The sequence below is a fragment of the Chrysemys picta genome, chromosome 3 (assembly GCF_011386835.1).
Source record: "Chrysemys picta bellii isolate R12L10 chromosome 3, ASM1138683v2, whole genome shotgun sequence".
In the NCBI taxonomy this organism is placed as follows: Eukaryota; Metazoa; Chordata; order Testudines; family Emydidae; genus Chrysemys; species Chrysemys picta.
Genome location: NC_088793.1, coordinates 99,015,615 through 99,037,389, shown reverse-complemented (window position 1 = coordinate 99,037,389; position 21,775 = coordinate 99,015,615). Strand labels below are relative to the sequence as shown.

The window sequence follows — 21,775 nt, the reverse complement described above, 5'->3', positions numbered from 1 at the left end:
CTGAAATGTTACATTCATTTTCTTGCTTTCTTGTCTCCTAGTCATACAGTCAGTCACTTTCACATAAACAAGAGTCCTAAGAGCGTTACCTACAGTCTCCTGTTACTCACTTTGTAGCCCAACCTTTTTAGAGAAACCAGAATCTGCCACAGAACAATCTCATTTAACTCCAGTGTCATTCATTGTTAAGCAAAGCTCAGGGTTACAAACTCAGTATCATCTCATTTTACAACTCTTGTGTCATGTGAAAGTAGCACTTGTAGGTGGGTCGAAAACATGCAGCTAGAATATATATGGAAATCAACATGTGCACCACATGCCAGCCTTATGTTAAAAGAAGCCTTTCAAATAAAGGTTTGGGGCTATGTTTGAAAACTGGGATCTCTCAATATAGAGGGACAGTTGTCCCCATGTTTTACTCACATTTATTTTTAGAGAGAACATTTTAATGAAAGGGGTAGAGACAAAAAGAAAGGGGGTTGAAGTTGTAGCATGGATCCCAGAGTTATGGATTACACTAAACAAGTGTCTTGATATAAAAGTTCTTAAAACCTTTCTCTGCATACTTTTAAAGCAGACATTCTTAGGTAAGCACACCTAACCTAAAACTGCAATTACTATACGTGTAACACAGCTAGCAGTCATAGTTGAGAAGGGCTGGTTTAATCCAGTTTCAGCTATTTAGAGAGATGTTTTATTGAGTTTACAAATAAGAACCTGCAATACTCCATTTCCATAGCAATACACTAAATCATCCAAGCTAAGCATGTCATCATGACTATAATTTACATGATGTAACATGACAGTTAAGATGTACTGTGGTAATTTGTGAGTGCTTTCAGTATTATTGTAGTATCAAAAATTTATATGGTTCAGTTATTAAGGCAAATTGTTTCATTCATACAGAAATGTCTGACAGTAAACCACAAAGGACCTTCAAATTACACTGAAAAAATGTCTTCTATGTTCAGACAATTTGCACACACTCTTCCCATTATTTTGTTCATTGAATGGAAAAGGAAGAAGTTTGTCTGTGTAAAGTTTCTACTAGAGGACAGGAAAAGTTCACGGTGTATGGAAGCTATAAAAAACTTCCCTTAGCCAAGCCCATTCAGCTGGGGTATCTTTAAGCATCTTATAGCCATGAGCAGGATGCCCACATTCTTTGGAAATGATGCTGTTTAATCTTCACGTGCTCACTTACCTTTTGTCATGTTGATTTCCAGCCAACAGGACAAAAATAGGTGGATGAGCCTGAAGAGACTAGAATGGAAAATGTGCTGAAGCACATTATAGTTTCATATTCTTCACCATAATCAGAAAAAAGCTCAACTTCTGAACACAGTCCCAAATTCCAAAGACTGACAGAAAACTCATTTTAAGAACACACCACCTGTGATAACAGAAAGTCTCTGGATAGCAAGCCTGATACTCAGACCACTAAGGCAGCCAGGGAGATCTTCAAAGGTTTTAAAAGGATGAGATGGAAAGTGAAGAGGACAACCTGAAACACATATTCATATGCCAGCCAATTTGTTCAAAAAACAACACTGCAAATTATCTGAGCTTCTCTAAGACCTGACAGCAGAGGCCTCAAGAGGTCTCAGGTTAATTCTTCTCTCCCTTGATACTTTGTGTCTCATAAGGATTCTCTGCATGCGTAACTCAGTTCTTTTCAGCAAGCAATTTTGCTGATCAAATAGCTATCCAACTTAATCTTCCCTTCAACAGGAACTTTAAAAAAATTGCTTACATCTTTCCCTAGCAATAAATTAAATGATCATACAGGCAAGGACCATCTGCACTTACTTTGTTGCCCAAATAAGGGCTGGGTGCACTCCAGTAATAAATCAGCGGCAGCACTCTTCTGGCAGCCACATTACTGATGCTAAGCTGCTGAGGTCCACCAAAACTGTCCGGCTGAGGTATAACTTGAAGGAGACCAGGTACGTCAGTCAGATACCAGCCACTCATGTCTCCTACCTATAATGACAGAATAAAATACCTGTTGGAAGGAGAGTCAAGATATCAAAGTCCCAGCACCCACCAGCCTCTGTTTTGTTTTTTGTCTTTTCTGCAGCTTCATTTGGTTTAAGATCTTGATTAATCTCAGTGAAGAATCATATTCAGTGACATGAGAATATTCATAGGAAAATAAATCTACTGTATGCATACCGGCTCTTGGATTTGTGTGTCCTGGACAGCCACTTAGGCTGGCAAAAAGTTAGGGGATGCCATAGGTAAATATTTGTTCCCCGTGGCTTAACAGAGAGTGGGGAGGGAATTCCAGCTCACTCCCAATAATATCTGAATCAGAGCCATTTATGCTCACACTGTAGGTCACACAACACAAATACTCTGTAAGTGATATAAGTCCCAGATGGTACAGAAGCCTGAAGTGAGAGTTCAACAAATCTGAATAGATATTATTCAGACACAATGTAGATTATTGTTCTAAAGACCTATATCTTAGAAGCTCAAAGGTCTCGTCTACTGCACCAGCTAGCAAAGACCGAAAACCTCAGATCCTGAATCTCTGAAATCCTCTATCAGGAAACTAACCAGTACAGAAGAGCTTAATATACATGCAAGCATGCTCAAGGCTTTTGGTTGGTTTCCAGATGCCTAGATACCAGCAGAGCTATGAAATGGCTCAGCTGTGAGCTGGAAAAGCTTCTGGATACTGGTATGTAGAGGAGTACACCAGGCAGACCGCTTTACTCCCAGAGTTCCCATATACCAAACAGCCAAAACAAGTAGCTATTTAACCTGAAACAGATTTTCCCACGCTAGATTTACAGACATGTATTATAGCCCCATTATAAAGAAACTGGTGTCCAGACTTTGAGACTTATTGAAAGTATAGGGCATGCTTGTACAAAAAAAAAAAATATTTTCTACAATGTGCTTTTGCAAGTAAGACCATTGGAAGGGTCACCCCACCTTTAGCTTCAATGCTATATACATATTGTACAAAAGAAATTCACCAGAGGCATAAGACCCTCACTGTTTACATGCCCCTATAGAGGATATTATTTCTTACACAAATTGTGTATTTGTAAGTGCAAACTCTTAATTAACCCATATGTGTCTATATGGATATTTATTCCATGCCCAGAAAAGAGGCAGCCCTATGGACATCTTGGAATTACCCTCATTTTTCATACTTCATCATCGGCACATTCCATGACTGTTTCACACACACAACTTCCTCTCTGACAGACATTTCTGAGTTGCTTTCTATATCAATCACAATGTTGATTTCAGAACATTTTCACAATGAAAACAAAGAAAGATCAGTTCTTGTGTGTGAAAACTCCTTTTCATGGTATATAATGTGCCTGCAGATCTTAGAACAACATGTGTTGTACAAGATACGTTTTAAAAGACAGCATAACCAATGACATTTTTGCTATAATGTTTACTATTATTTTTCTTACACTGCTGTAGGTCCAGTGAGAGTCTATACAGACGTTTGTTTTCCCTGAACAAAAACACTCCTCACAGCCTCTGGGATTATCTTGCTGCAGGTTGAAGAAACTTGGTTTACAACGATCACAGTTTTCTCCTTCAACATTTTCCTGGAAATGCACATTAGAATATTACTTCAGCTATTACATATTAAAATTAAAGGCTTTTTGCTCTCTTTTGGTTTGATACAACAATGCAAAAGGAAGACTTTTATGGGAAACCGTCCCCTAATTTTTCAATATAAGAGCCAAAATCTCCAAACAATTAAGCTGGTGCAGCCCAACTAAAGTTAAAGGCATTGCATGTGTGCAACTGAAGGTAGAATTTGGCCATTTAACTTTATACCTTTTCCATGAACATATTTTTTCACAATAATCTAGTAAATCTCCTCTAAAACATGGATGGCCCAAGGGAGGAAAGCATGGGGTACAACTTGCCTATTCTTGGGAATCAGCAATCAGTGTCCAGCAACTGCAATAGCTATTTGAAACCAGGGTATGCTCATCCAGTGCAAAATGCAGCTTTTCAGCTCTTCTTGTCTATGCTTGGGGTTTGCACCAGTGCAGCTACTCCTGTAGCTGGCCACTGATGGCTGAAATGAGGGCTAATCCAAGTATAGGCAAGGCCTGTATTTCTCCCTCCATGACTGACAGTATTTGCCAACCATATAGATGATCTGTGAACCTACGGAGAACTGGAGCAGAGGACCCAAGTGCCAGATCATTGCAGCATTTTGTAATTTTGTTTTACAGCAAAGGTTTATTTTACTAGTTGAGATGCTGAGTTACCAGTATGTGATCAATCTGGCCCATATGCTGAGACAGAGATGTCTCTCCTCCACATGGGGTGCATTACAAAAAGGTTCACACTGTGGTGGGAGCTGAATAATGCAACAGTATTTTTCAAAGATACCCCAGAGAAGAATTATCCTTATAAGTACTCTCTCCAAATTATTTTGCACATGGTCCCTTTAATCCTGGACACCGCACTATGAAATGTGCACAGATGTATCAGAATCATTGGCTCCAGGCCAGCAGAGGCTGAACAGTTTATGGAAAGCCTGCCCATAACACAAGTAAATTAGGATAATCCTGGCTTTGCAGCACAGAAATAAGTTTACTGAAAGCCACTTGCCTGCCTTCGGGTCAGAGATGCTAGAGAGATGAAAAGAGTGAGGCAAATAAAGGATAAGTGGCTGAAGGGGGAGAAAAGCAGAAACACAAAGGGCAAAGAGAAGACAGGAGGGGAAAAAAAAAAGAGAGAAAAATGGGACATAGCTAAAGAAAAACAGGCAAAGGGCAGATTCAAATAAGGATGTTATCACCAATTATGTGGTAATTCTGTATCTATTCCTATATCTGTTTTCATTGTCTCCCGCCAACTAGCAACATCATTTGGAGTCTGTACATCAAAAGCTTAAAGCAACTGTCAAGGCTGTTGGTCTGAAAATTTAAGCTGTAGTACTACTGTACTCTAACTGTAGCTGGCCTCTGAAAGTGGTTTCTATGCACACAAATGTTTGCAGCTGCAATTTTTTAAACCACTTTGAAAATCTGGCCCTAAAAGTTCCTTTAATATGATCCAATTGAATTGCTGATGTGTTATTGTGGGCAGGGTGGGAAGAGGAAAGAAAAGTGAGGACTGAAAAGTAAATGTATTTGTTATAATAAAAGTTTCAGTAACAAAGCAGAGCACAATTGTACTCTACAACTGCAAGTAATCTACACCATTCTTGTGAGCAGACAGTAAGTTAACAGAATCCTAAACCCTGAAGGTGGAAAAAGATATGTAACCCATCCTTCTGGCAGTGCAGAATTGTTTCCTACAGTAAAGTATATTTTGAATATATAACTCATCATCAAAGCTCATTTTCAAATCAGAACATAATGAAATGTGCCCCAAGTCTGATCCTCTAGACACGATAGCTTAAAAATTAAAACCCTGATAGGAAGAGATTTTACTTCTGACAGAGAACATTTGAGTGTTATATATGTGTCAAGTGAGGATAAGATTAATACCCTGAACAGACTTCAGTGCTGTTCAACTGTCACACTGGTGGTTTATGAGTGTATTCAATATGAGACGATAGAATGGAACTTTTTTGTACACTTGTGCTTTTGAGAACTTAATAGAAGCATTTTTACACACACACACACTTGTATCAGAGTCTGTAAATTAAACATCCAAATGGAACATACACAACAAATTATTGAAAAATAACCCACAGTATCTACCATGTTGCTCTCTGCTGAGCATATTCAGGATGACTTATTTCTTATGTAAGCTGCATCTTTTGGACAACAGGTCCTTCATATGCATTACTGGTATTGAGGATATTTTTAAAACTAAAAATAGTTGTGTATCATTTTAAAATAGTGTTTTAATTCAAAAGCTATATCAATATTTGGCTTTCTGAATTTACACACACACAGAGCACTAAGAATTTCAGCCTACAGCACATACAGCCTCAGCAGTCAGGTTTTAACAGCATCTTTGACAGAAATACCTTGGAGGTTTCCAAACAAAGTGCCCAAAATGGAAAAGAGAATCTCCTTTGTCCAAACTTTGGCAGCAGAATGACAAAATATACTACATAACTTATAAAATAGAGGCCTTAAATGCCATTTCCCCTTAAACCAATAGTTCAGAATATTTGCTCTTTTAAAGACATATGACAGATTATTTTTAGAGTTGACAGTGCTCAGCTGCTTTTAATGTATAGCTCCTGGGCGGATAGCGGTGGGAATTTGAAATAAACAATTCACAGCTTTCTGAATGCCTTAAATATCTTATCTTGAGTATAATTCTACTGGGTTTACCTGAATGGCAGCTGATTCCCAATTACTTGTTTTAAGACTTGTACTCAGGACTTGAAGTGTCACAGTCAGACCAGAAACACATTAACCCTAAAAGGAGTCACAATTTCTTGACACATATCACCACAGCTAAAAACCAGTTGCCTACCTTTCCGCAACAGTTGTTCTTTGAGATGTGTTGCACATGTCCATTCCACTAGGGTTGTGCGTGCAGCCCATGCACAGTTGTCAGAGATTTTTCCCTGAGCGGTTCCTGCTGGGGCAGTGTGAGCTCCCTTTGGTGACTCACACCACTGCACATAGCTATAAAAGGCTGCACTGCCCCGACCCCTCTCCATTCTGTCCTACCAGCAAGATTCCGATAGAGAGGGAAAGGAAGGTGGGTCGTGGAATGGACATGTGCAACACATCTCAAAAAACAACAGTTACAGAAAGGTAGGTAACTGTTTTTTGTCTGAAGATTGGAATGAAGAAGGCGACCGTGATCCTGGGATATCACATCCACATCCATCAGGAGAAAGAGCAGAAGTCTGATTGATAGATCTAGTAAAGTCAAAATCCAACGTTGCTATGTCCATACTAGAGCCAGGGCCGGCTCTAACATTTTTGCCGCCCCAGGCAAAAAAAGAGGGGGCGCCGCCCCCCCACCGCGAGCACCGCGCCGCCATACCCCCGCCCCAGTGCCGCCTAAATCCCCGCCCCCGAGCACCACACCGCCCGAAGCCCCGCCCCCCGAGCCGCCCGAAGCCCCGCCCCCCGAGCCGCCCGAAGCCCCGCCCCCTCCAAGCACCGCGCGGTCCGAAGCCCCCGTCACCCTCCAAGCCCCACCCCGCGCCAGCCCCTCCAGTGCCGCGCCAAGCCCCCGCCCTCCCCAGCGCCATGCCGCCCAAAGCCCCACCACCCCGAGCACCGCAATGCAGAAACAAAAACAAAAAAACCCTCCAGCGCTGCCCCAACGAACCAAAAAATAAATACATAAATAAAAACCCTAGCGCCGCCCTGCCCCAAGGTGCCGCCCCAAGCACGTCCTTGGTCGGCTGGTGTCTGGAGCCGGCCCTGACTGGAGCTATTAGAATAAAGTGCGTGGAATCTTGCTTGACTTTGGATAAGATTTTGGGCAGGATCGGAACTGGAGGGAAGGCATACAGTAGGCCTCTCAACCAGGGCAGAAGGAAAGCATCTGTCAGTGACCCGGGTTGTGACGTGCTCGGGAACAACAAACATGACTTTTTTTGTTTTCTCTTGTTGGAAACAGGTCCACCTGAGGAGTTCCCCACTGCTGGAAAATGGAGCTGGAAAAGTCTGGTCCAAGAGACTACTCATGATGGCCTGTGAATGACCTGCTAACACAGAGTATTCTGAGCTCCTGGAATGAAAGCAGCTCTCAGGCTGATGGAACTGGTGAAGCATAAATTCCACAGGAGGATTGCCTCCTGGCATAACTTTGTGGATTGGGCCCCCACTTGCAAACATTCACCAGTCCACGGAGGATAAGACCCAAATGGGTACTTGAATGTCTATATGATGATGGGCCGGTGAGTACACCAAGGCTATCCAACCCTGTAGATGTCTCAGGTGTAGTTTGGCATGCTGTACCATGTAGGGGCATGCTGCCAAGTGTCCTAGAAGTTTGAGGCGGTTTCAAACTCTGATGCAAGGATGAGCCTTTAGATCTAGAGCAATAAGTCACCTTGTTTGGAACCTGTGTCAAGTCAAGTCCAGAACTACTCCAATGAATTCTATTAGTTAAACAGGAGATATACAGTGAAATCTGTCCTTGATCAGTAGCCCCCAGTATGTCAAAAGTGGACTGAATAGTTGCTACACTGGAGAGTACCAGAGACCTGGACTGGCCAATCATCCAGGTAAGGAAATACATGCAGTCCAGACTTGCTCAGGAAAGCCGCTACTATAGCCATGCATTTCGTGAATATGCTACGAGCTGCTGATAGTCTGAAAGGCAGCACAGCAAATTGTCAGTGGAATCCATTGACCATGAACCTGAGGAATTTTTGGTGGCTCTGGTGAATTGTCATGTGAAAATAAACATCTTTTAAGTCGAGAGCAGCATATCAGTTTCCTGGGATCTAAGGAAGGGATATCAGATGCTATAGTGGCGATTCAGAATAAAAAGGCCCGAGGACACCCCTCCCCTTTGCCTTTGGGATCAGAAAGTAACAGGACTAAAATCTCTTCCCTCTGAACAACATGGGAACTTCCTGTATGTCCTCCAGGAGGAGCAGAAACTGGACCTCCTGATGTAGCATCCTCTTGTGAGAGTGGTCCCTAAAGAGGGATGGGGACGGGAGGCAGAAATCAATTGAAGGGTGTATCACAGTTTCCTCTTCCTTAGGACCCACTAATACATAGTGGGTCCAAATGCTTAGTAAGCGGGATAAGCAGTTGGCAAAAATAGCATTCAGGAAAGATGGAACTATGGGGAGTGTATACTGTCCTCAACTAGCAGGTGAAAATCATTGCTTAGAGATAATCCAGATTGCCTAGAAGAGCTGGTAGCTGCAGAGGAGGGTGGAGGAGGAAGATGTATCTTGTAACTCCTTCCCTTTTTTAGGCAGGTCCTGGAAATGTGGTGAAAAGAGCTGAAACCATTGGGAATGTTGTGGGTGGAACGGCTTTCTTTTTTGTCGCCAGTGCATAGATCCTCAGAGACTTAAGGGTCACCCTTGAATCCTTAAGGCTATGAAGCCCCGATCAGTTTTACTGGACAACAGCCTTCAAATGGGAGGTCTTGAATTGTGTGTAGCCCCTCTGGAGGGAGGCCTGATGCCTGCAGCCAAGATAAATGCCTCATCATGATGGCAGAGGCCATAACCTGAGCTGCGGAATCTGTAACATCCAGGTTCACTGGCAATGCCTTCTGGCAATTAATTTGCCTTACTCTGCCAAAGAAGAGAACTCCTGGAGTTCAAAGACAAGCTTCTTGATGAGGCAAAGTAGGATATTATCATTAGCCAACAGGCTGAAATCCTATCAACCCAGCAGAGCTTGCTGGTTTGCAATCCTGAGCTGTAAACTCAGGAACCTCTGGAATAAAATTTCCTGCTAAATGGATCTAGATTTTTTTGCTTCCTTTCCCTTCAGAGTAGAGGACTGGTGTCCTTGCCTCTCCTTTTTTGTTGGTGGCTGCAACCACCTGGGAGAAGGGTGGTTGTAAAACTGCTCAAACCTCCATGAAGGGACATAATATCTTTTCTCCACCCTTAGGGAGTGGGAGGCAGAGAAGAAGGGGTAAGTCATAAAATCTTGACAGGCTCCAGGATAGCTTCATTAATAGGGAGAGCTACCATAGAGGGGCCTGCAGAACCTAAAATACCCACAAGCCTGTGACATCTTTCTTGTATCTCTTCTGCCTGGATATCTAGAGCTACAGCCACCCTACTCAACAATGGCTGATGAGCTCTAAAATCATCAGGAGGGGAAGAGGTAGAGTCAGTCACTATTGCCTCATCAGGCAACATAGAAGAGGCTAAAGGTTGAGGAGGTACTTCCTCCAATCCCTCTATCGGGGAGTCCTGAGCATGCAGCTCCACTTGCATAGTACCAGGGGAAGGAAGATGGCGACCTTCTTGCAGATGCTCCTAGCACCTGACTGACATAGAAGTGTGGGGAGGCAACAGAGAGGTTCTGGAACATGGAGGGAAGCCCCAAGAGGTCTGGAAGGGTTACTGGTATGGAGGTTGGACCACTGGCTATTAGGATGATGTGCAGACCACTGGCTATTAGGATGATGAGCCTGTGGACAGTATCACAGCAGGCAGGCACCCCACTGGGGCTGCTGGGCATGCTCATGTCGGGACACAAAGGATACGACTTCTGAGTCTGAGGAGGAGTCTATCTCCTCTGACCACTGGGGAGCTGAACCCATTGGTACCGAGGAGGGAGGTTCCAAGTCTTGGGAAGAGGGTATCAGCCAAATCATTGCTGGCTTGCCTGTAGACGCAATCCTATATAGAGGTACTGCAAGAGTAGAAGTGGCTGGTACTGAGCAGAGGAGAAGTTGGTACTGACAAATTAAGCAACTCTCAGGTTGCCTCGAAAGCCTCAGGTGTCAATGGCACTGGAAAGGGCTCCTGTTGAGGTACCACAAGTGGTGCCAATTCTTTGGGGAATGGTCTCAACTGACCCTTCCTGGTACACCCTGCTCCTGGGGGTGTGACTTTTTTTGAGTGCACCTCTGAAGTCTTGTGACCATTTAGTGCTTCTCCTTGCAGGATGGTGGTACCAAATCTTTATTAGACTCACACAGTCTCTTCTTAGGCTCCTGTGACACAGATCTGCCTGAGGATTCTGTCAGAACAGGAGGAGCTTGGAACCCATTTGGAGTGGGGGCAGGTTCTGATGATGGATGGAGTGCAGACTCATTGAGCAGATGCTTGCATCTGGCAGCCCTGCCCTTTTTCCAACAGGGTTTGAACTCTCTACAAATGTGACATTTGTCACTTACATGCGCCTCTCCCACAAACTTAAGGCAGCTGCGGTATGGGTCACTCACTGGCCTAGACCTGTTACATGAACAACAAGCCTTAAAGCCAGGAGAACAGGGCATCAGTCTGTTCCAAGTACCAAGCCCAGTACCCAATCAGGCACCAGCAACTGTATACTAAAAAGACTGTATTCCAAACTTATCTCTAAAACTAACTATTTACAGACATGCTATACAAGACTACAAATTAATGCTACAGGTACTATTTACACTAAGGGAGGGAAGATATGATGAATCAAAGATGGCAGTTCCAACAACAACCATCATTTGCGGTAGGAAGGAACTGAGGGAGGGCGGGGGCAACACAGCCCTTTATACTTGTGTGCAGTGGCATGTGGCACCAGAGGGCACTCACGCTGCCCTGACGGGTACTGTTAGGGAAAAGTCTCCGACAACTGTGCACAAGGTGTGCACACACCCAAAGCGGAACGGACATGTGCAATCACTTGAAGAAAAAGAACAGCATGACAACATTGCAATGATGGTAGAGGATAATGGGTTTTAATTTCTCATAATATCAATGGTGATTAACTATGGCTGAAAATAGTTTGACACTCATACCTTGCAAATGCAGGATCCTATACAAGGGTCATCATTCAAGCTGCCTTTCACGGAGCAGCTACAGGCCACGCAGTCAGGATAACCCTTGTAACCCAATGCACATCGATTGCAGCTTTCACCTGCGTAGCCAGTCTTGCAGTGGCAGAATCCAGGGAGCATGCCTATGGAAAGTAAAAGAAAACACTAAATCCACATATGTATTGATTTATCTTTATTATTAGTTATTTGTACTATGATTGCAAGGATCAGGGCCACACTTGTGTTAGGCACTGTACAAGTACAAATTGTGTGCACAGACCATGCCCTGAAAAGCTGACAATCCTAGGGCCAGTGTGCTGCTCTTACTCCTATCGAGTAGCACCTTAACCCCACAATAAACCCCACTGAAATCAATGGGACTGCTCCCTGAGTAAAGTACTACTAAATGTGAGTCAGGGGGCCAGCATCTAGGTCTTATTTACCCCACACTGTCTGTGCAGGCTTTACATTTAAAATAAACAGCTGTAATTGAGATTTAGCATTACATATACAAATATGCAGGCAAAAAAAAAATGGCAGCATGACGGAGTCTCTGATTCAGGAAGCATCCAACCACTGGAGCTGTTATAGGTTGTTTAAAAGCTAAATTACTAGGAGATTATTTATTTCACCCCAAAGTCGAGTGCCTTTGAAGAGGTGGGTTGATTCAGTCAAGGATTGCTGTCTAATTTTTAGAGCAGTGGACTGGGAGGTCCAGGTCTCAGAGATCCCAGCTCTGCCACTGAATTGGGTGATTATAAACTGAATCATTTAAACTTCTGTACTTCAGTTTATCCACTGGTAACATAGATTACAGATGGGCTAAAGAGGTCACTGTTTAATCTGGCAAAATTTTGCATGGATTATGGCCTTTCAAACCCACAACCAAGGGTTGGTCGGGTCAGAGCTCCATTTTATTCATACCAAAGGTTGTAGCTAGGGTAGGGTTTCATAAAAGATTCTGGTTCTGGCCCTTATCTATATTGAACATAAACCTATCACACAGGACTATTATGAAAATCAGTGTTTAATGAGCACTTTGAGATTCAAATACAGTATTAAAATGTGCTCTTTATGCCAGAAGCATCATTATTTACCTTTAGGATTATCAGTGGAACATATTCATACCCAATAATCCTCAGCCTTGACATATCCAGAGTGCTCATCCTGCAACCTCCATCTCAGTGAGAAGCACTCATTACTAGCCTATACCCCCAATCATCATAATCTTCCCATTTAAATTTAAGAATTATAACCTGTTTATTGCTTGGTGTGCCACATGCTTCAGAAGCAGATTTCCATTTTACACCATGCAAACAATTTCTCGTTAAACAACCAGCCAGCTCCTCTGGAATGTGTTTCAATATATCTAATGTGTATTCATTCTGATTTGCAAGTATATAGAGAAATTCCATTGGAATTGATCATGTTTCTCAGCCTTTCATTCAGACAAGAAACAGACTCATTTCAGTTTACAAATACTCAAGTAAATTGGCTTTTTTCAGTTGCTGTCTTGGATGAGAGGTTTTTTGCTATCTTCACTGAAATAGAGATTCTGTCAAGGTAACATATTATGGGCTCAATACATAGTACTTCCTTCACAATTGGCTGGGTACAATATTTTTTTTTAAGTACATAGGGTTTCATTGAGCTAGTGAACACATATCCAAGACAGAAATGAACAGGGATCTGTAAGGAAAAAAGTTTGGATCTGTGCCTAGATATTACAGTGATACTTGCAGTATAAGAGCTGTTGTGACAATTGGTCTATAACTTTTGCCTACTTAGGAATTTACCATGGAAAGTAGGTCACATTATAACATGTTTTATTGAAAATAAACAAGTGCAAGAGAATCAGACAGAGAAACTAAATTAGTCTAAACGTAACAGGCCAAGTTGATATGATTCAAGGACTGTGTTAAAGTTATACTTGTTAAAAATAGGAGACGTGGAACCAGAGGTTAATGAGCCAAAATTGGCATATCTGATATTAGGCCTAATTGGAAGACAAAATAATGACGGGATGGGCTATTCCACCCATCACTCCCTTTTGGGTTCCTTAAAAGAAAGTTTTTTGTAGGGAAAGTATGAAAGAACAAAACGAAGAACAGACAGAAAGAACAGTCAGAATATATTGGAATGAGCCTCACGATCATGGCTGCCACTCCACCTTTTCCCGGGAACCCAGCCCTTCATCATCCTAATCCTGATCAGAACAGGCCAGAAAGAGAGGGACCCAGGTGACATCGCATCCCTACCAGCTCCAGCTGAATCCCAAACACCACATGGGATGACAGTTATTATCATCCTTGAGCCCATCTAAGAGACTATCAAACAAGACTTCTAAGACTTTAACAACAATAGCACCACCAACAGTTCCAGTCCCAAAGCATTTACAATCTAAGACAACAGGCAATGAGTAACAAATAACTGGAGGTAATAGGGGAGCAAGGATAAAGATACGATGGCCAGAAATGTGATTATGTAGTCTAATTGTATGCACAGATGGTTTTGAGTTTGCTAATTTTAAATATATATAAGATAAATAGCAGAACTCCCTTACTGGCCTTCTAGCCAGCCATAACAAATTGTCCTTTTCCATAAGCAACATAATAGAAAAGGTTCTTGTGGAGGGACTTCAAGGAGGAAGGAAGAGTGGCTTTACAGCCTTTTTCAGAGAGGGTGTTTTGTCCTTCTGCACAGACTGCTTCAGGGAGGGTATTCCATGAATGAAGGCTGGCATGGAAAAAAGACTGGAGGAGTTTGTTGGAGATGTGGACAAATGGACAACTGAGGCTGGCATCATTGGCAGAATAAAGAGTTGGAGGACAATATGACAAGTTACAAGAACAAGTAAGCAAGGAGGGACAGAGGTGTTAGAGACCTTAAAGGTGTGTGTGGGAGGGGGGCTGTATCTGATATGGTAGAGAAGACAGAGCCAGCAGAGAAACTAAAAGAGTGTTCTAACATAGATGGAGCTGAAGAGGGTTGTCAGGAAGGAGGAGCTTCTGTCAAGCTAGGAGATGATGAGGGCCTAGACAAAAGGTTTAATGGTGTGAAGAGAGGGAAAAAATGTCAAGACATCCAGGTAGACATGTTAAAGAGAGACACTGAAATATGGAATTGGATGGATCGAGACACTAGAGAACAACTGTGGAGAAAGATGAGGAGTGGACCAACGATAAAGCTCTGAAGGACACCACCAGAAAGAGGAAGAGGGGAGCAGCAGAACCTATCAGAAGAAACACTGGCACAATGACTACAGAGGCAGGAGGAGAACCAGGGAAAGACAAGAATCACAAAAGCAAGGGAGGACAAGGTTTCAAGAAGGGCCTGGTGGATGCAGTTTTTTGAAGCAGGTTTAAAATCCTGCTCGCCGCAGTACAAAACTCTGTAGAATGCCCCCTACTGTGGTTAGTTCAGTAGGTATGAGAAATAAACTGTACTGTAGCTGACAGCTACCTGGAGACATGCATGCATGCATGGCACCACATTTCTTTAATTAAGGCCTTTTTCTCTCAAAATGATAGCCTCATTATTTTACTAAAGAGACTGAACATCAGCAGTAGCAGATGTTTGAATAAAAGGTATCCCTTTTAATAGCATGAAGGTAGCCTTTCGTTTTTTTAATCCTTCATCTATAACCTGTGCACTCTTATCCACGGTTTGCTAAAGACATCACATTGTCTTACTGTGTCTTTTCTAACCCTGGGAGTCATGTTCTCTTCAGCTTCTACACAATTTCCTATTAATCTGTGTGATATACTGTTCCTTTCACTTCTGTATTAATCAGGCTCTATCATTCTATCTAGAATCTTTAATCATGTTATTTATTGCATGTAATCAGTACATGGCTAATGTAGTAGATTTTGTACTTCTGGGCTCTGTATTTACAGCTCTGTTGTGCTTCTTTTATGTTCCATTGAATTACTTGGGGGGGAAAAAGATCACTAGAGTATCTCTTATCAATGGTGTATAATTAGTCCAATTAAAAAAAAAATCTCTTAAAACCTGACCTTGAAGTTCTGCTGCACTCCAACCAAATGTCAACAACAACACATTGTTTCCAAGCTACAAGAAAGCAGCATGTTCTCTATTTGAAGATGGCTCTTATAGAGAAACTAAGATGAAAAATTTATAATCCTAAAGTAATAATAGAGATGGTAGGTAAATGTGACACCTGTCAAAGGGACTTTTCCTAGTTTTCAAATGCAAATAGGCACTCCGAAGAAAAGGGAGTGTAAGATTAAGGTTCTGCTTTATTTTAATCTCTGTCTCTGAAAGAGAAAGCTCTTTGCTCTTGGCAAGAGGACTAGAAAATCCTTTACAAGGATGCAACTGCATGCTGTGTGCTTCATGCACGCATCTTGCTTCCCAGCACAGAATCAGGAGACATGCTATAGGCTGCGTTTGGCAGGAGGTCTAGTGTGTGTGTGTGTGTATATATATATATATATATATATTTGAATGCCAGTATCTACCACATTTCAGAGAACCATGGAATAATGGGAAAAGCCAACATAAGAAGAGTTCAGTTGGGAATATTCTTCCCAACGTGCACATGCCTGCAGGCTGCAAAACTGAAAGACAGTATGAGAGAACGCTGTGAGAGCACAAGCGGATTAGTGACCATGTGAATGAATTAGCACTGGTCTACTGTGAGGGCTGGCTCAGTGAAGGGAGATAATTCAGCTTTCATTTTAACAATGTTGTGCACAATGTTTAACACTGTAACTGTAATCTAACTGTCAGGGATCTCACCTCCTTCCGCACTTTTCTCATCTTTGACACAAGTAGCATGTAAAGACCCAACTGGATCACAGGAACATGGCTGGCACGGGTTAGGGTCATCTGGTAATACCTACCAGAAATAAATAAAAGTACAAAAAAAGCCCCAGTGAGTTTCAAAGCTAAATCTTACCTTTTAAAAATTAGAAACTGGTACTTAATTTAAAAAAACCCACAACAACAAAATCAGGATTGAATCATACTGTGTTTAGGGTTTGTTTGTTTCAAATAAATGTGCAAGTTTTAACAAACACTGAAATAGAATTGTTCATTCAGTCTATTAGTTTGTTATTCAGTCTGCATGTTAATCTTAGCAAATTTTTACCAAAGAGACACTCGAGTAATTGAGGTCCCAAATTTAGTTTGTTAAAGAAAAACAGTTGTATATAAACTAATGTTAACAGAAATGTTTTTATCATTTTTTAATTACAGTGAGTGAAGGCATGCTTTAGTTTTTAAACCTTTTTGGGTTTCGAGTAGCTAAATTCTGCAGCATTGTGATAATGAATGAGAAGCATGGATTGAAACTTATTGTAAGTGGAATAGTTCAGTTACACGGTCTGAGATGAGCAAAAAACAATAATTAAACTACAGGATCAATGAAGAAAAGTGAACACTAGACAATTGAACAATTTGCTTTCACCTTCCCTTTTTTCATCTTAGAAAAGGAACCAGACAAGGCCCAGATTTTATTATAACAGTATGCCTGGGACAAAAAGCAAAAAGTGCAGAGAAATCTAGGTGTCCAGATTCCATCATTCTTTTTTCCCTGTGGGCAGCAGAGGATTTACATGGAAGGGGATGGAACTTATATTGATTATGACTGGCAAGTGCAATCATATTTCCCTCTGTGAGTACCCCCATCATTTTGGGACCCCATGTAGCTGTTCGTTTCAAGTGTCCTTAAGGTCAGTTGACCTCTACTTGGTGTTGCCTGATGAATTGGGCACAAGCAGTAAAGAGCTATCATGTTGAGTGTAAAAGCTTATTAACACTTCCATTCTGTGCCTGATCCCCAACAACTCAGGGGACAAGACCCAACACAGATTGAACCCTGTGTATCCTCACCCTTATTCCAAGATTCGGCATTTTTACCATTGATGAACCAGCATCTCTGAACATGGAAAGCTGCTAAAACCACACTGAACCTTGAGAATGTTTTCACAGTCTTTTTCCATTATTAGGAAGAAAGAATATTCTCATGGTTAAGACAAAGAAGTTAGAGTGGTATTTTCAAAAGTGCCAAAGTGACTTAAGAGCACAATTCTTATTGACAGTCAATGAAACTTGTGCTCCTATATGTCATTCATGCATTTCTGAAAATACCCCCATATGACTTGGGATGTGAGTTCTATTCCCAGGCTGGCCATACTCTTTCTTTGTGACCCTGGACAAGTCATTTAGCCCTACATTTTCAAAAGTCTGGCCTTCCTACTGTATTTTCAGAAGCTTGTCCACATTTTCTATACTCACAATTGACTGTGGACACAAAAATTAGTAGTTGGAGGACTGCTTACATTTTGCTCCAAAATAAGTTTAAACCATCCAGCTGGTGACAAGAGACCAAAACTCTTTCTTCTATATGCTTTGAAGACAAAGTCCAACCTTGCTATATGGGGGAATTTTTAATTTTGTTCATTTGTTGTTAGTCTCCATGGTAGTAGAGGGAAGAACAATCAGGCCCAGTGGCCAAACTTTACTGAACTGAGGGCCACAATGATAATATACCAGGAAACTCCAGTCACCCAAGAGGCACACGTAAACAGAATAGAGAGAGCAGCTCTCTGTATCTTTAATACAGAGTGATGACAGACCATGGAGATAATGGATCTCAGTAGGTCATGCTTCTTCTCATGGCCTCAATTCAGACCGAGATTGAGCATCACCTTCTGGAATTTAGTGTAGCATTTCCACAGACCATATCTCTTTCTACTGAAGTGGAAGGCATCCCAGGATATATTGTAGAATTTTGTTGATTATGTCTGATTTGCAACTGCATTTTGGCCATGCCTGATAAAGATCAGGAGATGCTAACAGAACGATTTAGAAGTACTACTACATTATATTTAAAGAGCTTAAACAAATTAGAGATTCTCCTTTCTCCCAATTTCCTTACCACCCCCAACAACTACAGCAATATCTCTGCTTTCTGAGAATGTATGCTGAAATTCTCTACGATGCAAAAGCTGTGTTTACAGGATTGCATCCTCCTTTAATTCAAACTGAAGTACTAGCTGGAGGCCCTGACCTTAAGTACATTCTTTCATATCAACACAATTTGCTTTCATATTCCTGTGAACATCTACTTTACAGATTTCTAACTGTGAAAGGCGACTAGTTTGCTGTCAGAATTAGAACTTAACCTTCATAAAATGGCAATCAAAAGTGTGTCTTCTCTACTTAATAACCTAACTCCCCACACAGAAGTGATAGCTTGAACTACACAGAAGCGACGGCAGAGCATACTTTACCCCTTTCGGCCTGAAGTAGCCATCAGTGCAGGTCTCACAGTTTATGCCTGCAGTGTTGTGTGTGCAATTAATACACACTCCACCTCCAGTGTATTCTCCATGGATATTCAAACTCTGATTTCTGTCTGCAATATTCTGATCATAGTAACATTCCTTAGTCTTCCCATGACAATTGCATTCTGAAAAAGAGACAACTATAATAGCAAACCTCACACCCAGGCTACAGACATGCAGAAATAACATTTTTACTGAAGTATTAACAAGATTCTTTCATCATTTTGACATCTATGCCATGAACATTGAAACAAATAGCATCTTTACTCATGAGCATACCACTTCTTCAGCTCTTAAATATAATAAGGTCCACTCACAAATGGTGCCTGGAGTTCCTTCAGATAATATTTCTTTCTAGGGGACTTGTCTTTGGAAAAAGCCCTTTAAAAAAAAATGCTGCAATATGCCATTTTAAATTGGTTATCCCATAACATTTTGCTGAATGCACATGTTGCTCATGAGAAAGTTGGATAGTACAAGACAAGAAGAAGATACAAGAACTACAAAGAATCTATTGAAATGTTAAAACTCTTAGCGACATTAATATTCATCAAAGCTAAAAAGGAAGCTCAATGGAAGTACTTCATCTACATATAATGTATGTTGGATATGGTCAGAACAGAGACTTCGAATCCAACCCCCTTCAAGTTTCAGGGCAGTTCAAATTTGAATCTTCAGATCCAAAATTGCCCCCTTTGGCTTTTGTTCCAGGCTGGACCCAAAATTACAAGAGGACAATATTCTGGTTTGCTTCATGAGATTTCCAGTATTAAAATGTGTAAAACAGTCTACGATTTCAGCACTATTGAATCAACCCTTTTACCACATTTTGGCCTCAGACCCATAACCTTAGGCTCAACTTAACCGGGATCTAAATTCCACTTCCCTGGCCACCTCTAATATTTTCCTGTGTGTTATAAACAAGTTTGGTGCCTGGTTTGTATAAGAGTAAAATTTTGGTAATTATCATTTCTAAATTTTAATAAAGAGGAATCCCTGATCCAAAGCCCACTGAACTCAGAGAGAGTCTTTCCATTGATGTCAGCATGCTTTGGTTCAGACCCTATGGGCTCGTTTGCACTATTTTGAGAGCCCTGCACCTGAGGGGCTGCAAAGAGCATTAGAATAAAGGCATCTGCACTCCTGTAGCCATATGAACACTCATGTACAGTAGCCTTGCATTTTAATAGGTTCAGAAATTAAGGTAGTTTGTGAACATCAATGTTAACTATTATTATTAGAGATAGGAGAAATTCCAGCCTTTTGAACTTTGTTTTCATTCCAAACCAAAATGAAAAGTTGAATATCAATATTTTTCATAAAATGTAAATTTTGAAAAAATGATTTACAAATATCAAATTATTTCATTAGATAATGTTGAAACATTTCATATAAATATATAAATATCTTAGTCAAAATGAATTGAATTGAAATTAACCATCTTTACCTTATAGAAACAAAATGAGAAAGTCAAAACAAATTGTTTTGATATTCTCCTATTGAAAATTTAATCAAAATTGACATTCTCAAAACATTTTAATTTTGACAAAACTCCATTTTTGGTGGAAATCTGTTTAATCAAAACTTTTCAAACAAAACCACATCTATTTATTATATGGTAAAAAACAGCATAGTGGATCTGAACATGTGGTTTACATTTACAATCACTTGCAAGTGTTATTTTGAAGTTAAATGAATTCTGCAGAGGCTTAAGGACTAAATACTACTCAGAGCTGACCAGGAGGTAAGCTAACACTTTTTTATTTTGCTTTGCTTTTTTATAACTTACCTTCACACTCAGACTTGACCAGGAACGTCCCAGCTCCCCAGGGCTTTTGATTAAAACCGGGACAGCAATGATCACAACTTTCTCCACATGTGTTGTGTTCACATTGACAAGTCGATCTCTAATTGACATTAAAAAAAATGAAAAAAGTATTAACACAGCATGATGTTAGAACAAAGCAAAGAGAAGAGCTCTGAGACAGGTGGAGGTTAGGAATACACCTCTAACCCGATATAACGCTGTCCTTGGGAGCCAAAAAAATCTTACCGTGTTATATGTGAAACTGCGTTATATCGAACTTGCTTTGATCCACCGGAGTGCGCAGCCCCGCCCCCCCCCCCCGGAGCACTGCTTTAACGCGTTATATCTGAATTCATGTTATATCAGGTCACATTTTCTCGGGCTAGAGGTGTACATGCAAACCAGCCCACCTATGACTGACACCCTCTCTTATATTATCCTGTTTTCTTCAGTGGTCCTTTAAAATCTATTCATCATATTTTTATAATGATCTTAAATATTTGACATCTGTCCCTTTGCAGCAATACATTTATGCAAATTATTGCAAGCAAAGTGATCTACACCAGATTCCATGTATATTTCATTAATTTTTTTCTATGTATTATAGTTTTAACACAATTCAAATATTTGCATAGTGGTAGAACAGGATACTTCACCCCACTGCAACCCCTTCCTGTGTTGCATAGGCAGAACATCGAGACAGAATTTTCTAGAGAACCCTTTCTGGTTCTGCAATGTTAACATCACTCTTCCAAGGCAAGCCCAATGGAAAGGCATAGCTCTAAGGTTATGATTGTAGTCTGACAGCTGTTCTTTAAGAATAACTGCAGAAACGGTGCAGCATTTCTTATGCAGATCTTATGAAAAAGGCCTATAAGAATAAAACCAACAGGATTCTATAGAAATTATTCAGAACTATAGATATTTTTACAGAACAAGATTTTTCTAGAGGGCTTTTGAAATATCCTATTTCACTTTATAGCAGGGATATGATTTTCTATTCAATTCTATAGGATGGTTTGGAATCCTATAGAAAGATTATTATTTTCTATAAAATTCTACAGGATTTCTCCATAAGGGAAAGCAGGGTGCAATCTCACACTGTTGCATCCTAGTAGCATTATAGATAAATTCAGCAATTTCATTTTGTGCATGTGTACGGAATTGGGAAGAAGCTGGAGAATCAGTCTTGAACTGAATTCCTTATTTGATTATGTTGTGATAGAGTTGAACTTGTGTGGAAAGCTAAAAATACAGAAGAAATTATAACCATTAAATTGATGAT

At 40.8% G+C, this 21,775-nt stretch overlaps 1 protein-coding gene across 7 annotated transcripts in view; it reads right to left on the bottom strand.

The window, feature by feature from the left end:
• Window positions 1-21,775, bottom strand: part of LAMA2 (laminin subunit alpha 2) — a 470,353-nt gene that overhangs the window by 245,828 nt on the left and 202,750 nt on the right. For all 7 annotated transcript variants that reach the window (XM_065588563.1, XM_065588564.1, XM_065588566.1 and 4 more), the window contains exons 7-12: window positions 20,473-20,590; window positions 18,630-18,808; window positions 16,132-16,231; window positions 11,353-11,513; window positions 3,441-3,581; window positions 1,810-1,983 (exon numbers count right to left, since the gene is read on the bottom strand). In XM_065588563.1, the coding sequence (XP_065444635.1) occupies window positions 1,810-1,983; window positions 3,441-3,581; window positions 11,353-11,513; window positions 16,132-16,231; window positions 18,630-18,808; window positions 20,473-20,590 (873 nt within the window). The remainder of the gene's footprint in view (window positions 1-1,809; window positions 1,984-3,440; window positions 3,582-11,352; window positions 11,514-16,131; window positions 16,232-18,629; window positions 18,809-20,472; window positions 20,591-21,775) is intronic.